The 19,351-nt window shown below is 40.7% G+C and overlaps 2 protein-coding genes across 12 annotated transcripts in view; one reads left to right on the forward strand and one right to left on the reverse strand.

The window, feature by feature from the left end:
• syne2b (spectrin repeat containing, nuclear envelope 2b) overlaps positions 1–14,413 on the forward strand; it is an 80,692-nt gene extending 66,279 nt beyond the window's left edge. For 4 of the 7 annotated variants that reach the window (XM_085258087.1, XM_085258090.1, XM_085258093.1 and 1 more), the window contains 14 exons: positions 797–979; positions 2,315–2,452; positions 2,571–2,765; positions 2,999–3,299; positions 3,483–3,551; positions 3,950–4,086; positions 4,306–4,435; positions 4,805–5,010; positions 7,024–7,224; positions 7,329–7,451; positions 7,769–7,960; positions 9,227–9,298; positions 12,016–12,065; positions 12,287–14,413. In XM_085258087.1, coding sequence (XP_085114213.1) covers positions 797–979; positions 2,315–2,452; positions 2,571–2,765; positions 2,999–3,299; positions 3,483–3,551; positions 3,950–4,086; positions 4,306–4,435; positions 4,805–5,010; positions 7,024–7,224; positions 7,329–7,451; positions 7,769–7,960; positions 9,227–9,298; positions 12,016–12,065; positions 12,287–12,497 — 2,208 coding nt within the window. In that variant the 3' untranslated portion in view covers positions 12,498–14,413. The remainder of the gene's footprint in view (positions 1–796; positions 980–2,314; positions 2,453–2,570; positions 2,766–2,998; positions 3,300–3,482; positions 3,552–3,949; positions 4,087–4,305; positions 4,436–4,804; positions 5,011–7,023; positions 7,225–7,328; positions 7,452–7,768; positions 7,961–9,226; positions 9,299–12,015; positions 12,066–12,286) is intronic. The other 3 variants (XM_085258089.1, XM_085258088.1, XM_085258091.1) reach the window with 3 other exon arrangements.
• The window catches only part of esr2b (estrogen receptor 2b), a 68,406-nt gene continuing 63,460 nt past the window's right edge, over positions 14,406–19,351 (reverse strand). For all 5 annotated transcript variants that reach the window (XM_085258095.1, XM_085258094.1, XM_085258096.1 and 2 more), the window contains 2 exons: positions 18,463–18,789; positions 14,406–16,643 (listed from right to left, as the gene is read on the reverse strand). In XM_085258095.1, the coding sequence (XP_085114221.1) occupies positions 16,532–16,643; positions 18,463–18,789 (439 nt within the window). In that variant the 3' untranslated portion in view covers positions 14,406–16,531. The remainder of the gene's footprint in view (positions 16,644–18,462; positions 18,790–19,351) is intronic.

A 19,351-nucleotide genomic window follows, 5' to 3' on the forward strand; every position in this document is an offset into this window, starting at 1 on the left:
GCATTCTGATATTAGCACTACAGGAAAAGCCAGGGGTATGTTAAAATGTAAAAAGGTCAGCTCATTCATTAAAAAAAGGAAAGGAAATTAAAAACTCCCTTTTGAAAAGAAGAAGCCAGTAGCACCAGGCAGCCACTTGCTGTGATGGGTGAGGGAGACAGGACAGCATGAATGTCTGGTCCAGAGGGAAAAAGGTTCAGCAGCTGTTAAATAGCTGTTTTCAATTTTTGTTTTTCTTTCTAATTTTATATTTCCCTTGAATCAGCAGACACCAAAGACGCATCAAACACAGTTTTAAGTGCTCAGGTGTCCTGTTGCGCTGTGACTCACTGGTGACCTTTGGTGCGCTGGTCTAGATTAGAAGCACAGATTAGTGTCTGGTAATCTGGAATTTGCTGAAATGCCTTCATTTCTACAGCAACAGGGAACCAGTGTATATAGTGGTGTTTAAAAAATACCAGTGACCTACATTATGTATCCTGGCTGTCAGTGACATATTATGGAAGCTGTGGAGTGTCATTATTAAAGATGCAAATCAGCTGTGGGTTGTATTTATAAAGAAAAGGTTATTTCACACAGCCTTATAACCAGTGCTCACATTTCTGTTGTGGAATCAACAAAATTTGCTTTAACAACTTTCTGTAAGTGACTAGTTGTTCTTTGTTTTCAGGGGATTTTTTCTTAACGTAATCTTCAACACGGCTATGTTAACAGATACATCAAAGCATGTGCACTCTATTAAAGCACCCGCTCCAGCTTGAAGTTCTTCTCATTGACACTCATGTGTGACTTTCAGGCGTTCCAGCGGCAGGTTCATGAGCGCCTGACTCAGCTGGAGCTGGTCAACAAACAGTACCGCCGTCTGGCCCGAGAGAACCGCACCGACGCCGCCAGCAAACTTAAGGTCATGGTCCACGAGGGGAACCAGCGGTGGGACAGCCTGCAGAGGAGGGTCGCAGCCGTGCTCCGCAGACTGAAGGTGAGAAAGGAGGTCGGAGGTCAGGACTGGCTGAAGGTACCTTAGGAAAGCTACTCTGTTAGAAGCAAGAGTGACTGTAAAATTAAAAAATAAATAGATATACATACATATATATTTTTATATATAAACAGAAATCAAACATTGTTGTGTTTCAGGCATTATCAGATGATCTGTGTAGTATCTCCCTGCTCCACGCTAAGCTGTCAGGATTTAGGTCACCTCTCAGACGGTGACAGGGCACATGGCATCATGTTGGCAGGGAGGCGTTTTCCTCGTGCCATGTGCTTCTGAACAGATGGAGATGTTTTTGTTGCTTTATGGAGATGCCTTGTAATCAAAGAATTCCACTGCTTGGTGCCAATTGCCAATAAGGCACGTACAGCGGCAAGAGCTCTCACAAAATCAGATTTTCTGCGACATTATGGGCTACATTAATGGGAAATGATTAATACAAAAAACACAAGTGTAGAGAGTCTGTAACCATAACTGTGCAGATGGGTTCTGTATCACCAGTTTGCATCACAGTAGTTGTTACTAAGGTTGGGCGATATGTAAAGTTTTTCAAACCGACAATCGTTAGTCCAGTAAATAACGATATATTTGCACAGGTGACTTTTTGATGGGCGGAGCAATGTAATCATGCATGGACTGAGTTGCGCATTTAGAAGGAGGGAATATTTTACCTTCTTTTCTTGTTTGTTTCAGTATTAATATAGCTCTTTTTTGCTTCATTCATTTATTTGAGATTCGCCAAATCACACAAAAGACTTCATGTCTGAGATTGTTTTTTAATGTTCGCTGGAAGAGACATTTTGATTTTTAACTTACTTTTTGTATAATTTTGTATTTGTTGTTTGGTTGAGTGTGTAAGTCAGATAAACACTGGAACAGCCTGTAAACACGGTTATAGTGGACAAAAGAAGCCAGTTTCCCTTTCTTTTCCTCCCCATCTCCCCACATAGGCTACTGCCTTTCTGTCTTTCTGTTAAGAGTAATTGAATCGAGTAATTGAATCACTGCATTTGGGCGCACTCTGAGGAGGGTGCGTTAGTTCGCAGATAGAAGAGGGTACCGTAAAAAAGGCTCTATTATTTTTTCTGTCGACTGCTTCTCTTAGCTTCAACATTATTAACAAACTTACTCATGGGCAAATAAATAAATAAATAAATCGCTCTTTTGGTGAAAGGCTCAGCCTATCAACAATCGCCCAACCTTATGTGACACTACACTTACACAGCAAGTTGATATCTGGATCACATAAGCCGGCTATATTTGTAGCACACAGTTTATGGCATCAAAGGAATATACTAAAAGTAATATTTCTGTCCTATTCAGTATTTTACGTCTCAAAGAGAAGACTTTGAGGGAACTCGTGAGGGGATCCTCGTTTGGCTGACTGAAATGGACCTTCAGCTCACCAATGTAGAGCACTTCTCAGAGAGCGATATCGAAGAGAAAATGAGAGAGCTAAACGTGAGTATTTCCCTACTGATGTTGCGCTGTAACATTATCCTGTTTACATATTGATGGACTGTCTGGGTCTCTCACTGGCTGAAATATTTTCATACCGTCGTGTCATTTACCTCTGCAGGGTTTTCAGCAGGAGATTACCCTGAACACCAACAAAATCGATGCCCTGATCGTATTTGGGGAGAACCTGATCCAGAAGAGTGCTCCTCTGGACGCTGTGCTTATTGAGGATGAGCTGGAGGAGCTCCACTCCTACTGCCAGGAGGTGTTTGGCAGAGTGGCTCGCTTCCATCACCGCCTAGTCAATAGACGTCCGGTTAGTAGTATAAATGACTCAGAAAAAATAAAAAAGCTGGAGTTTTCTCAGACTGGCTGTACCTGTAAACTGCTGCTCTGAGAATGAATGGGATAAAAGCATTTGTTTTTGTTTTGTTTTTTTTAATCTGAGGACATGCTTGATTTTTTAAATATGTGTCTAACTCACAGACATTAACTTCAAGAGACATTTGTCATCTTATTTATCAGGGTTTTTTTTTTTCCAACCTGCAGGTTCTGGAGGAGGAGGAGAGGGAGATGTCAGACCGAGACACAGACCGAGACGATTCACCCGATTTGACCCCGTCCTGGATGGCGGAGAGGAGAAGGAAGGAGGTGGATATAGCAGTGGGAGGAGTTTCAGGTGGACCACAGGTGATGTGCCACCTCCTGGTACCCCCTATAGAGCGATCAGGAAGAGAGACCCCCCTCAGTGTGGATTCCATCCCCCTAGAGTGGGATCACACAGTCGACGTGGGGGGGTCATCATCCCATGAGGACGACGAGGATGCCACCTTCTTCAGCGCTCTGTCAGGTTAGCTTCGTGTCAGGACTTTAGGCTCATGGGTTAAGTTATGTTATATAGCATTCTGTATTAATTCTTCAGATGAAAAAAGCTGAAAAAAAGCCGTTTTTGATATTCCTGTAACACCTTTAACACCTTTGCAGATCTCCATATCCTCAGCTGTGAGACTTTAACCTCCACTGTTTCTTACAGACATGAAGGTCACAGAGAATTCAGAGTCGTTTTTTAAAGTGACTGCCAGTGCAGTGAAAGCAGCCTCGGGTAGGCGCTCTGCCTCCTGCATGTGTCTGCTTTGCTATGCATTTTTTTTCAACTAGCATCCTGCTTTCACCTTTTTTAATCTTTTCTCTTATTTCACCCCATTTCCACCATGAGTCACAAATGTGGCTGCGCACGGCCGCAAATTATCATTCACTTTGAAATGTTTGGTTTGGTTTGGTTAGCGATTGAAGATCATGAGACCTGCATGATACTGCAAGTCGGTTGTGTGTGTTTCTTCAATCCATTTGTGGTTTATTCATTTGGTTTATGCACGGTGAACCTTTTCATGCATGTGTCGGAGGGCTGGTGAAAGGAGCTGTCTTTCCATCATTACTCTTGTCACTGAAGTTTTTATTTGAAATTTAACAGTCACTGTTTTCTCCTCTCGGTCTCCTCAGTGAAGTCAGTGACTGACATGCCGAGCTGGCATCTGCCTGGCTCCCCGGAGAGGAAACAGCTTCCTCGAGATATCATCCAAGCCCTGAGCTCTTTCCCTACACATACAACCGGCACTTCCTTCCATCAGCAGGGCTATGTACGTACAAACACACGATACTTATTGGGTCCAACGTCAGGTCCAAATTAAACACAATAGAAATGGTACACTATGATAGATTTTTGAAGACTTTTTATCATCTTTCATATTTCTAAGAATAAAACACATAGGCATAAGAATGCAGAGTGCTTCCTTTTTTCTTTTTTTTTAAACCAGTGTAACGCCTCAAACTGATTGTGTGTGTATCTGTGTGTTCAGGCGAAGCTAATGTCAGAGTGCAGTGGCAGCATCGACAGCGTGAAGAGGGTCAAACTCATGCTGAACGATGAGGAGGAGCTGGAGGATGCAGGCCTGACCAGCAGCACGGCCAGCAAGCATACCAGCACGGGTACGCAGACAGAGATAACCGCAGGTGCGAGAGGTCTCACTCTGTTTGAAACATGTAACAGTAGGGATCATGCTGGAGGTCCTGAAGGCAAGTCGGAAAACACATTTTCAGAAAATCCACACACTAAAATACAGGACAAAAATGTACTAACATGGACTCAAACTCCAAATGTACCTTTGTTGATAATGGAGCAAGGAAATAGACCAGAGGCTGCCAAAGCTCTTGGGTCTGGCAGATCCACCTGAGACGTCTTTGAAAAAAAGAGGACATAAAAGGGGGATGGATAGTGGAGTACAGAAATCTTGAACAGATCCGTGTGTGGCAAGTAGCATTTATACACATACTCATCCCTCTTCCTTGTTTCCTCAGGTGTTATCGAGCGCTGGGAGCTGCTACAAGCACATAAAAACGCAGCGGACATCAAGCAGGACCTGGAACAGTGGCAGAAGCTTAACTCTGACCTGTCTGATGTCACTTCCTGGCTTGGCAGGGTGCTGCCAGAGCTGGAGAGGCTGAAGAGAATAGCACCGTCCACCAGCATCCGAGACATCGAGGTCAACATCAGGAAACTCAAGGTAACAACCAATGTGAGAGCAGGAGGACGTTCGCGGAAGTAAAATCGGCAAATGAAAAAGTGAAACCTTGGGATATTTTCCTAGGATGGGCATAACTGAAGTGTATACGCTGCTCAAAAAACATGAAAGGAACATTTAGAAAACAATCATGTTGGATGGCTGCATATATGGACTGACTAATGTGATAGGAACAAAAGGACGCCACATCATTTGATGGGGCCGAAAATTATAAACCTACAGAGGGGTGAATTCAAACGGACCGTGAAAATCAAAATGAAAAAATTACAAAGCACGCTAGTCCATTCTGCAGAAATTTCATTGCAGCAACTCAGGAATGCTACTCAACACTTTGCTTGGCCCCCATGTGCTTTTATGCATGCCTCATGGACGGTGTCCTGGGGGATTTCCTCCCAAATCTGGACACTCTGAGGTGTAACCTGGCAGCATCGGCTGAACCAAAACATAATGTCCAGGAGGTATTCTATTGAATTTAGGTGAGCGTCGAGGCCAGTCAGTAGTATAAATTACTTCATGCTCCAACTCCAAGGCTGGGGGAGCCAAGGACTCACTGCACCAGTGTAGAGTCTGACAAGATGTTCATCCCAATACTTGGGAATCAAGGTGCTGTTGCCTGTTACAGGCAGCGTAATTTTCTTCTTGACTTCTTCAGACCATGTCACATGTGCTCAGGGTGGACCTGCTCTTGTGCGGTGCTGCTCATCTGTGAAAAGCACAGGGTGGGTTGCCAATTTTGGTATTCTATGGAAAATGCCAGTTGGACTCCACAGTGCTGGGCAGTGAGCACAGAGCCCACTGAAGGTCATTTTGTAGCTCTGGAAGAGCTCATCCTGTTACTCCTTGCACAGAAACAGATATCAGTCCAGCTGATGGATTAAGGGCCTTCTATGGCTCTGTCCAGCTCTCCTAGTCTCCTGCCTGTCTCCTGGAATCTCTTCCATACTCTTGAGACTGTGATGGGAGACACAGCAAACCTTCTGGCAATCTCACGTATTGATGTGCCATCATAGAGGAGTTGGACTACCTGTGTAACCTCTGTAAGGTCCAGGTATCTCCTGATGCTAACAGCAATGACGCTCACCTTAGCCAAATTCAAAACTACTGAAAAAACAGTCCGAAAAGATCAGAGTGCACCTTTTTTAAATTTCATTAACACCAAAGTAGCTGAAACTGATTAACAACCTCCTCTGCTACTTAACTGCCCAGATCATATCCCAAAAGTTTAACTGACTTGCTGCTGATTAGATTGAGTAGACTATATACTTCAGATCAAACCACATCTAAAGTGACATTGTTTCTCCTCCTGCTCTCCTCTTCCTTATTAAAAAAATAAATAAATAAATCAGGTAATATTTGATTTTTCCTGTGCTAACTTCAATTTTATTGGATTATAAGCTAATATTATTGAATATATAACATGTTAAAGATTTATGTTTTTTCATGATGAACTTATTGTCAATTATCTTTTAAAGAAGTGTTAATTTATTCAGCGTGGATAAAGACAAGATTAGAGGAAAAATCTTATAGATGTGTTAACAAAAAGAGCTGTTTTTGGTGAGAAATTAGGATTCCAGCAGTTGCATGGTGAGAGCTCTGCTCTTTGTTTTGTTTTTTTTCCTGATTTAGATGTTAAAAAAAATCTTCCATTTTAAATGACATTGACAAGACTGGAAATAACGTGTGAAGACTGAAAGTAGATGAGTTGTCATGTCATTTGTCCTACTGAAGAGAATGGGCTGGAGGATGTTCATTTATTTTGTATAATTTAACTCCAATTTTAGCAGGATTATATCAAATAAAACTGCATGCAGCCTTTCCTTGTGCTCACTCCACCCAACTTAACTTTTTCTTCTGATTAACAACCGTTTGGGGAAATACAAGTCACAATGCAGAATAATCAAAGTCGAATGAAAGGAATGTCAGCACAGTAGATTTTGGAACACTTCATCTGTCGTTTGTCTAAAATTAATGTTTTGGGGGGGGGTTTCTGCTAAGGAGATGCAGAAGATTTTCAACAGCTACAAGTGTCTGATGATCTCCATCAACCTGAGCAGCCGTCACTTCCTGCGCGGCGACAGCACCGAGCTGCACGAGCAGCAGGAGGCCCTGGACTCAGCCAATCACAGCTGGACTCAGGCCTGCAGCGGCCTGGAGAGCTGGGAGAGGAGCCTGCACTCTGCTGTCATGCAGTGTCAGGTCAGACATGGAGACACCTCCTGAACGTTTACCCCATAGAGTTCAAAATAGTAGGAGTGATTCACAAAATGTGATTTGACCTGAATTGCTCTCCTCTTATTCAGGAATTTCACGAGACGCTACACTCGCTGCTGCTGTGGCTCGCTCAGGCTGAGGACAAACTCCGCACAGTGAACGTCAACGACCGCTCGCACTCTGCACTCCTGCAGCACAGAGACACGCTCACAGTGAGACAAACTATAGTCTTTTTAGTCTTGCCTTATTTTTGCACTAACATCATGTTGACTCTAATAGTCTGGATCTGACAAATATTCACTAAAATTTGTAGATATGGTTGCTGCAATTTCATCCTTGTTTTATACAGGAGACACCTATTCATCTACTCACACGTTGTCAAAACATGACATTCTTCCTGATTGGCATAATAGGTTAAATATACTTGAATGTTTTATGGAAAGCTGCAGTGATTGGTGTAAGTAACACAGAGCCTGTGGAGTCTCAGCTGATGTCTTAATACTGCCCTCTCTGTCGCCACCTGCTGCAGGCTCTGCAGGAGGAGCTGCGTGGCCGGCAACGGCGGGTTTCATCACTGCAGGCAATCTCCTCCCAACTTCTCCTGGAGGCCACTGGAGAGGACAGTGTAGAGGCCAAAGAGAAGGTCCACGTCATCAGCAACAAGCTGCATCTCCTGCTACGGCAGGTGGCTGCAGACCTGCGTACACTGCAGGGAACACTGGTAGGTCCATCTTCCTCTCAAAATCTCTGTCATGATATAAAGCAGCGGTGTCAAATAAAAGTCCTAAAGACCAGAAATGGCCTGGCAAAGAATCCAATTGGACCCACAGACACATGAAGGACTGCAGAGAGTTTGACATTTTACCTGTATTGTTATAAATTTCACTACTTTTCCTTTTCCTATTGGTTAAACCTCCCATTACCATAGAAACAAGGACAATGAAAGATTTTCTTTCACTTGTCCAGCTGTATGTGGCCCACAATGTAACTTGATATAGAGCTATAGTTTATGTGGCTGTGCAAAAACCATAAAAAAAATCAGTTTTTCTGTTTGTGAACATTGTTAAATGTTAAAAGTCAAATACAGTTAGGCCCATAAATATTTGGACAGAGACAAGCTTTTTGTAATATTGGCGCTGTACAATAATTAAATTTGATGCAGTTTTAAATGAAACAACTCAACAATAAAGTCTGAAGTGCAAACTTTCAGTGGGTTGAACAAAAAGATTAAAATGTGAGGAACTAAAGCATTTTTAACACAATCCCTTCATTTCAGCGGTTTAAAAGTAATCTGACAAATTAAATGCCTGAAAATAAATGTCCATATCTAATACTTAGTTGAAAACCCTTTGCTGGCTGTAAATAAAACTATGATCCGAAGGTGCACCTGCAGATTTTTCTGCCTTCTAGCTCATTGTTGCAGCTTTTAAACTCAGCTATGAGGATAGCACTTTATGGGTCTGCAGCTTCTAAATGATCCCTTCCAAGATGTTTCCCAGAAAAAGACTGTAATTTAGAACGATTCATGCAGGAACATGGGCCGGTGTTGAGTAGATCCACTTCCATTAAATTATTTTTGAGTGTAATTCAGATCATATTTTGGTGCACAGCAGTCCAGCTGTAGAGTGGGAATTTCTGGCATGTACTTGCAAGGAGCAAGGGAGAAAACAAACCACCATTCAAGGGTCAATCATTCAAATATATATAAGTCATTTATGTATTATTGGGTCTACCTTACAATATAAAGCGCCTGTTGTTGTGATTTGGCGAAATTGAATTGAAAAGTGCATGCTCTAATAGCAGTGCCTTTAAACGTGAGTTTTGCCCTCACTGAACTCTGTACTCACATCTGTTCAAACACAAATCTGGGGGAAATGCAAAAATGTGCAGCCGTTTGCTGCTCAACATTCCTCAAAGCCGATCATCTGTCAACGCTCTGAACTCGTGACTTAGAGCTGGTTTGATGAGTCTTGTCTCACTGTCACAGGAAACCTGCTCCACCAGTTCTGAAGTAGAAAGCATTGGTCTGGGAAAGCTCAGCTCACCGCTTCTGCAACAGGTACACCTTGGTGTTTTACCTTTAATTTAGACTGTTCAGAAGCTGCATTAAAATAGAGTAAAATTGAACATGTATTTCAGAATATGATCATTTTAGCAGTGTGATGTGTTAAATAAATAAAAGTAAAATTCATCCACTGAACATCCACCATATTAATAACTGTATTTTTCACTGCATACTCTCCACATTTGAACCTGTCTAGAGTACATTTGGTACACAGGAACATTTTGGTAATTTGGCCAGCAGGGGTGCCGCGGACACAGCCACACACAGAGTTACTTTTTTCTATTTTTAATCTGTTCTGAAAATGTTACTCGTAACACAAAATGTGTTACTGTGTTTAATAAGCTTGACATGCTTTTTATACATGTTAGGTTTAACATTCTTATTAATGCAAAATATTAAAATAGTAAATTTACTCAAGTGTTTAGACTGAGCAATTTTTAGCTACACTGATAACATGCACACATTCACCTGGCATGCTGGTAGTGTGGATGTTTGATTTCATCTCAAAGTACATTTGAGGCAAAAGTCTTGTGATGTGTTACACATTAAGTCCACATTTCCCAGTTCCCAATTAGAATTTTCATCTGGGATTCCCATCAACTCGGACTTCCAGCTCGGAAAGTCAGAACAGCCCAATAAACCCTGACTTTACAATGAGAGTAAACAGTAGTAAAACTGTAAAACTTGTAAACTGCACAGTCACTGTTGTGTATTTGTGACTCATTAGGCACGCTGGTCACAATAAACAAAAACAAGTATTGCTCTGTTTTGCTTGTGATTAATGCTAACTTGCTAACAAGCAAACCAAATCCTGATTTTCCTCGAGGGCGGAATATCTTTTGGAGGAATGGCATATTTCCCTCTAGCAGAATTCCAGAAACTTGTACTGGCAAGCATTAATTAGATATCGATCTCCTCCACAGTGTGTTTATTGTCCTGTCTTTCTTCCTTCACTCCAAACTGCTCAGGGCAGATGGCCCCGCCCCTCCCTGAGCCTGGCTCTGCCAGAGCTTTCTTCCTGTTAAAAGGGAGTTTTTCCTTCCTACTTTATTGGTCATAGGGGTCATCTGATTGTAGGGTCTTACCCTACAATCACAGATACCTTGTGGCATTTCTTGTTGGGATTTGGCACCATATAAATAAATTAAATTGATCTCGGGAGTGGCGTTACTCCTTACCAATACCATTTAAATGCCAGTTGGACTCCACAGTGCTGGGCAGTGAGCAAAGAGCACAGAGCCTACTGAAGGTCATTTTGTTGTATGTTCAGGATCACTCCTGAACATACAACTTCCAGGGAACACAATATTCAAACTGGAACCTGTTTTTTCTTTAACATTTATATGAGACCATAATACATTTAACCCTCTGAAACAGACTTATTGGGGAGAAAGTCAAAAATTGCTATCTGGGTTTTTTGGAGGGTTTTTTTCTAAACATATTCTGATTGCCTAGCTTTTAGGTTTAGTTAGGGTTGGGGTCTTCACCAAAGATGTCTTGGAGTTTTAAAGCAGGGGTGTCAAACAATAGACCCTGTGGGATAATTTCATATGTCAGTTATCAGTGGCCCATCGGTATTTGGGACAGCAAGTGCAGTGGTACAGGCCAGGTACACAGCGAGACTGGGAGCCCGATTTAAATGCAAGCGAGTTGGGAAAACGCAAAGAAAGGAGTGAAAACATAAACTGAGCAGCATCTGGCTGCATTTCAATGACATGGGAGTCTACAAAGCAGAGTGCAGAATTTATAATAACTAAACTAGGAGCTGGATAAAGTCATACCCGTTTTAATTTTCAGCAATTTTCGGTTGTGCAGGACAAAAGGTTTCAAACTTGTCCTTGTTTCCCCAGTGGTAGTAAATCTGTAAAAAAAAAGCTGCCTAGAAAAAGACTAAAGTTACAGTTCAGTACTGTATATTACATAAAAAAGACTATATATAAAGTGTCCTTGAAAAGCAGAGAAGCTGAAATGTGTGCTTGTAACACAGAGCAATGGATCAGTGTCTAAATGAGTCTCTCAGATCTGAATGTGCGCTTGAAGCCATTTAGAATAACTAGTTTTATGTGCTGCTCACCACAACAAACACAAGCATAAATTTTGAACTTTTTACTGCATTTTCATAAGTTTTACAGCTGTTCCTATTGATAAAAACCTCCCTTATGGCCATTCATGCTACACAAAGTAATTAAGCAATAAACAATTAATGTGTTGACCCCCAGTGCCCCCCATACCAGAGGCAAGAAGGAGAAGATCTGGTTTAATGGGATGTACTGTGAGATCTGTTATTTAAATATAGACATGTGTGGTATCCACAGAAACGTCACAATCTCAGCTAAAAGCTCACAAAACCATTTCAACAACCACTGAACCAAACACAAAGCGCAAACATACACGAACATGCTGTTGGGTGCTGAAAGCCGACATCTCTCAGATTCCAAAACTCCCTGACCAAAAGTCACTGAACCAGCAGCAAAAGATCTTTGGAAAAAATTGTCATGAATTTTGTCTTACCTTCACTGTTTTGCTTCCACCGCGATAAAGTCACACTTCCTGCACAGATATCTCTCCCAGTGTGCTTCGAGACCAGTTTCCTATCAAAAATCTCTATTTTCTGCAAAATTCACTTTCTTATTACACACCATTCTACCATTGTGTAGTGTTGTCAGCCGCTGTCCAAGTGATAAACACATGTGCTTTTTTCTTTGATTCAGGAGGAGGCTGGTCTGCAGGCAGCTCCGGTCAGACAATCAGCAACCAAAAGGTACCTTTTTATTTAATTAGAGTCAGAGTTAAATGAACCTTAAATCAGTCTCTATTCTAAAAAAAAAAAAAAAAACTACAATCTTAGATCTCAAAGTGCAAAACGGCTGTTTATATTGCAGATTTGAGAATACAAAAATAAAGATGTTGTTTTTGACTTTTGTTCTGTTTGGTGAACAACATAAACATCTCTTTACTCTCTCAACATTTATCCACTTGCAGGGAGGAGAGACAGGACTCTTCCCCACAGCGACCCCTCTTCTACCGGGTTCTGCGAGCTGCTTTCCCCTTGCACCTGCTCTTCTTCATGCTCCTGGTTCTGGCCTGCCTGGTGCCTCTCTCTGAAGAGAACTACAGCTGTACACTGACCAACAACTTTGCCCGATCTTTCTACCCCATGCTGCACTACACCAACGGCCCCCCACCCACATGATCACTGCCACACTTTGTGTCCATGTTCTCCTTATAAAGGGATAGTAGAAAAAAAACAAAAACAGCCATATATTGGAGGTAAAAATCCCAAATAGACACCGTTAACAATGTGACGGGTCATGTACCTGCTCCCTCCCATACAAAAATGAAGCACAGTTCTTCATGTCTGAAGGAATCATGTGTTCTTCACTCTAAACTTTATTGCTGTACTAAATTATTTATTTATTTATGCTCCTTAACAAGAAGCCATATTACTGCTGTGTTTAAGTTGTGATTTTTAGATTGTAGATTTGCCAGCTGATTTCCCCGCTGAAACAATTTCACACTTTTCAGATTCAGACGGTGCAAAAGGAAAAAAGGCTCCACGATTTATTTTGATATCTTCTATTTTGTATAGTGCGGTATGAGGGATTCGAGGGCGGTTATTACCAAAGCAACTGAAGAAATGTGAGGAGTACACCAGCCATTTTCTACCACTGCAGCTATTTGTACCGATTTTTTTTGTTTAGGGGGTTTCTTTAGGTTCGGGGGCAGTTGTTAAAAGCACATTTTGTACAGAAAGGAAAAGACACGTGTTCTTTTTCTTATTTGGGTTTTGAAATATTTAAAATAGGAATTGTAAGAGTTTTTTTCTTGTAAATAATGGCAGTGACTCCTTAGCAGACATGCCTTTGTGTATCCAACAGAACAACCATTCTTTTAACTCATAATGTTCTTTTAATGTTATAAATGAATCTTGTATATAATGGAAAACTACTGAGAAAAAAAGGGTAAATTGTTGCTTTCAACTGTGCTATTTAGCTGGGTTGTAATTTAAAAACTCTTAAGTTGATATATTGAAAATGTGATAAACAAACTTTTAAGAGTCAGTGTGATGAATATTTTCCTATGATATACGTGTGATATTTTAGCCGATCACTCAACCTAAGAGTCACCTTGATGCAGCTGTGGTTGCTGTTTCCAAAGTTGCACATTAGCCGGCTAGCAGCTAACTTTGTTCACCTGCTGTTTGGCACTTTTTGCCTAAAAGAACGAGCTGTAGGTTCACAGGTAGTTGGTGGGCTAGCCAGCAATGCATATATACTTAATTCATCCTCTCAGGTGTCCCGTAGCTCAGACAGATAATTAAAATTGTTATATTAAACAATATAAATGAATATAAAAATCTAACAGCTGTAGGAACAAATTCTCTTCCAAAGGTAACTGCCATTTTTACTTCTAAAATATTAGGGAGTGGGTAAATATTATTGTCAAATTTGCTCATGACAGTTTCCTCACAAAGTCGATGTGCAGCTTTACAACAACAACAACCCCCAAAGGCTAAAAACACAATTCATCTACAGACCTGGTAGTTGACTGTGGTTTTGGCCCTATATGTGACTTTTTGTTTTATGTAACCTCACCCATGTATTATGAAAGGGTATTTTATATTTATTTTGAGCTGTATTTATCATAAATTGTACAGCTTTTTTTTTTTGAGGTTTTAAACTTGAGCAGGGCTATCCAACTCGACCAATGACACGAAAGTCTGCAACGATCACCCGTTATTACGTACACATGAGATTTTTCTGAATTGTTTTTTGTTCCAGTGCAGATGAACAGCGCGTCTCAAGAGCCACACGGCACAATTTGAGTTGAACTTGAATGTAAGAAATCGTTTGAGAGGTGAATGTAGCTGTGTCCATGCACAATCAAAGATCATTAAATGTGTGTAATTTACTGTTAAAGTTACTGATAAATGTTATAAAGAAGATTCTATGAGCAATTCAAAACTGTAGATAATTTCAGCCTCGGCACAAAAGCCTCACAGAACAGAAACAACAAAAGGTGTGTAAAGTTTGATTTATTTTGTGATCTCTTATTTATGGGATGTACTGTTTGTAATTTTGAACTGACAATAAACCATGTTTGCCACGATGTGCTGCTGCTGCTGCTGGTTGTGAGTTCACAGAAAAGACAGGTGAAAAAAATCCACAAGATCTGACACGAGTGTGTGCGGCGTGCACAGACTGCCAACAGAAACAGCTTCAGCATCAGATTTGGGTGTGTGTTCATGTGCGCACAATCCACAAACATCAGGAAATAAAGCAGAGTAAACATATATTGGTCTATTAACAGTGGTTAAATAATCTGGCACTAAGGTTAAATTTACACTGGCACACAAGTGGCACATTTTATGACTTGGGAATGAGTACATGGTGCATTTATTTCCTTTTAGTTTGCTTTGTGTGACGGAAAATAAGCTGTTTGCAGTTTTGATGTTCCAAGTAACAGGCTGTTCTCTCAAGTCTTATGTGGTTAATGAGATCATAAAGCAAAGAAGACACACAAATGAGCCCTTAAGGGTTTATATGTACAAGAAGCTGAATAGTTTTAAAGGAAAATATCAACAGCCAACAGTTTCTCAACCTTGAAAACAGAGCGATTCTGGACTGATGCCAAAGCTCAATTTGTCTACATGAGAAGTTACAGCTAAGAACATGGATAAATCTGCAACGTGCAACAAACACATTTCTCTTTTTTTTGGTGTCTTACTGTTACACTGCTGACATACAGTGCTAAGTCATTTAATTAAGCTTTATTTATACAGTGCCAAATGACAACAACCGTTCCCTGAAGGTGCTTTATACTACTGTAAAGACCCTAAAACCTACAACAATACAAAGACTCCCTATGGGCAAGCAGTTGGCAACAGTGGGAAGGAAAAGCTCCCAGGTTCTGACAGGAGGAGCCAACACCCATGTACCATACACATCTACATTATTTTTAATGACCAGCAGGGGGCAATCTGCCTGGCTACACAACGACTTTACATCTGTCAAGAACTGCTTACTCTGTGACTTAAATAAACACTATGGGCTCAGGCAGTAGTTTAAAATTAATAATGAAAAAGGTAGTAAATTTTCACAATTCTGGGCATTTTTAAAAAGGAGGATTATCTAAGATATTTATGTCATTTTCACAGGTAAAAACGAGTTAGACTTTTCTTATCTCCAAATTTCTTTGTTACGGACAACAATGAAAACTCTTCACTCAAGGCTTCATCATGGGGGCTCACCAACCATCGGGTGATGTCACAGTGACCAGTGTTACCATTAGCATATTAGTAAAGCCAAGATCAGTAGCTTCAAGTGTGATAAACTTCAAGTGCTGAAATCAAGTATAAAAAACTAAGTTTCTGTTGTTGTAAAGTAATTTAATTTTGTGCATTTTAGCTTGTACAAACATATGGCTTAGGTATGGCTTGTTTAAGGCAGTCAGGCTGTTCCGATTCTAAATCTAACAGTCTGAGAAAAAGTTGCTAAAGCTCATTATATCAGATTAGATGTATTACTATGACTAAATTGTGAAATTTTCCTTTTTTCAAATTTTGCTGGTAGCCTTTGCAGAAGGGGTCTGTGCCACTGTTTACTGTATAAATTCAGCATTAGTTTAACCAGAGAAACAGAGAACAAGTTTAACAGTCGTTTTGGTAAAAGGCCACATACTGTTGATTGAATCCACAAACAGATAAGTACAAAGACTGTAGAAAATTCCTGCGTAAACAGGCACAGATTAAAACACCAAAGTGCACAGTAATAAAAGCAGAAAAAACACAATAGGGTGACAGAGAACAGCGTCCTTTTACGTCCTTGTACAACTAACAAATCTTACAGAAATGAACGTTGACTTGTTGGCCAAGTGCACCCTTATGAGTAAGTGGAGACGGTTTGTAGATGGCTTGTTCTGGATGTTACATCAAGGTGATAAAAAGAGATACAAATACTGTTTATCAAAAAAAACGCACACAGGCTGCCGGGCAGCCAGCCAGTGATGTCCTTATGAACAGCGATGGTAGTGCACATTCACAAGAAATATTTACGCACACAAAATATACATTCGATCAAAAATTTTTTTAAAGACTACAAAAATCTTGACAAGAGAAACTTTACCTCACAACAGCGCTTTCTGTTTTGTTTTTTTATGTTTTTTTTTTTTCCAATCTTTGGGTGATGAATATCCACTAAGGTTTAGCCTCAGTCAGTTCTGTCACTCTCAAGCTGTTTCCGTGACAACTCTATCAGGGATGACGTAGGTTGTTGGCTCCACCGATGGACCTGGACCTGCATCCCTATTATCCAGTGACAGGTGCTCCGCAGAAATGTAACTGTGAGGGAAATTATTACAGTTATTTTCCAGAGGAAGGGAATGATTTGCTATTCTTAAGCACTCTGGACATGGAATAAAGTCAAAGTTCATTTTGGGAAGTTTGAGTACTGTGCACAAGTCTTGAGATACCCCTCGTTTTTTTAGACTTTTGCTACAAAAAAATGGAAATAGAAATAGACACATGGAAAGTATAAGTTCAGTTCTAACAAGCTTGAAAATCAATAGTTGTTATGAGCAACTTTATTCCTCATTTGAGAATCACCTTTTTGTTTTAAAAATGCTATTTTATTCCTATCACACTGTTTTATCTTTGGCATTTTTTACAGTTTCAACTGCTCTTTGGATATAAATACACTATATTCCCAATAGTATTCACTCACCACTCAAAATCACTGAATTTAGGTGTTCTAATTACTTCCATGGCCACAGGTGTATAAAACCATGCTTAGGGGCATGCAGACTGTTTCTGCAAACATTTGTGAAAGAATGGGTCGTTCTCGGGAGCGCAGTGAATTCCAATGGTGAAATTTCCTCCCAACTAAATAATCCACAATCAACTGTTAGTGGTGTAATAATAATAATAATAAAAAAAGGAAGCTATTGGGAATGACAGCAACTCAGCCATTTGTGGTAGGCAGCCATGCAAAATCGGATGATCTGATATCCTCGTGTTGGTGTTGTTCCCAGACCATCATGAAAATGTTGTTCCAGGTTCAACATTGCAAGTGACCAATCACATTGTTGTGACGTTATTCCTTTGCGCGCCAAGCCATTCGTGCATTTATGAAATTCCAATGTTGCAAGGACAATATCAATTCTGCTTACTGTTTATTAAAGGGTTACGGTTACGGTTAGGGTTAGGGTCAGGGTCCGTTGATCGGCGGACAGAGGCGGTTTCACGCAGCTTAAGTACAGTTTTTTGTTTTACGCCGGTTTTTCCCGAAGTCGCAAAAGTATGACGTCACAACATTCTGATTGGTCACTTGCAATGTTGATCCTGGAACAACATTTAGTATGATGATCTGGGAACAACACCAACACGAGGATATCAGATCAACCATGCAAAATCATAGAGGTCACTGCAGAGGTCACCAACTTTCTGTAGAGTCGATCACTACAGACCTCAAAACTTCTCGTGACCATGATATTAGCTCAAAAACAGAGAGCTTCATGGAACGAGTTTCCATCCGTCAAGCAGCTGCATCCCAGCCTGACATCACGCCAGGGTGGCTGTAGCAGAGCGGGTCATCTAATGTTGGTTCCCTCTAGACTACATGCTAAGTATCCTTGGGCAAGATATTAACCCTAAGCTGCTCTCCGATGCGTCCATCAGATTGTGAATGTTAGTTAATAAGCACATATATATATATACATACATATATATATATATATATATATATATATATATATATATATATATATATATATATATATATATATTGTTATTATAACTTGTAGGCTTTTGTGTAACACTTGTGGGTCAAGCTGACTTGCCTTTCATTTTTCTTTTTCCTTCTGTCCATCATTACTGTGCTTCTTTCCTTTATTGCTGCATTTTTTCCTTTCTGTCTTCCTTCATCTCTTTCTCGACTTTTACCTTTTTCCTCATCTACCTTCCTTTTCTTCTCATTTGCCTCCTATCTTCCCTTTTTCTTGTCTTCTACTCATCCACCATCCCCCTGCCAGTAGCTTCTACCTACATTGTTTTGTTTTTTCCTTTTTCCTTCAGTTTATCCTCCCTTCTTATCCTCTGTTCCATCACCTTTCTTTGTTTCTAAACTTAACACGTCTGCTTTAAGTGCAGTAACAGAACTTACTCGTTGCTGTCCAAGTGAGACCCCGCTAAATTCTGTGATGGAGATGTAGACTGAAGGGTGAGCAGATGTCCGTCCAGGACCGGGACTTCCGCTGGAGGCACAGTGGTATTGTCAGCAGCTGTAGCCATCTGGTCCAGGCCTGGCTGCAGGTCAGATGGCGGTGGGGGGAACTGTTGCTGTTCAGAGTAAGTGTCAGAGCCAGGCGAGGATGATGATGTTTGACTGCTGCTGCTGGCTGTGTTGGCATCCAGCATCTCCAGGAGGAGGTCGTACACCAGCACCGCATTCTTCCTCTTCATGGAGGACAGGTGGTCGATGCCTTTGTTACTGTAATGAGAGGGAACGTGACCATGAGCCCAAAAGAAAAGAAGAAAGGGAATTAAACAACTAAGGACCAGATCGCTCAAAGAAATGAAAAGCAGTTAAACTGTTAATATCTCAAATGAAACCTGATGTATATGGAACTCCAAAGTGTTCAAAATTAAATAAATAAATAGGACACGATGAAATAAATAACTATGTGAATAAATAAGACACAGATATGTAATGTGAGAATGATATTTTGAAATAATGGAACTAGAGATGGACCGATCCGATATTACGTATCGGTATCGGTCCGATACTGACCTAAATTACTGGATCGGATATCGGAGAAAAATAAAAAATGTAATCCAATCCATTAAATATCACGAAAGCACCTCACAAACTTGCAACACGCCGTAACTCACCTCAGAACGTTAGCACGTCGGAGCAGTATGCATCACGTGATAGAGCGGCTGTGGCATGCGGGACCTGTCAGTGGTCTGGATAGCATTTGGAGCTTCACTAGCAACCCGGCATTTCATCTCCGACAAAGTTATCCCCGAGAGAAGTAAAGCAAGTGTGTAAG

The sequence above is a fragment of the Mchenga conophoros genome, linkage group LG19, assembly GCF_057382185.1.
Source record: "Mchenga conophoros isolate Kocher_MC1m ecotype Shallow Benthic linkage group LG19, M_conophoros_male_GT1.1, whole genome shotgun sequence".
NCBI lineage: Eukaryota > Metazoa > Chordata > Actinopteri > Cichliformes > Cichlidae > Mchenga > Mchenga conophoros.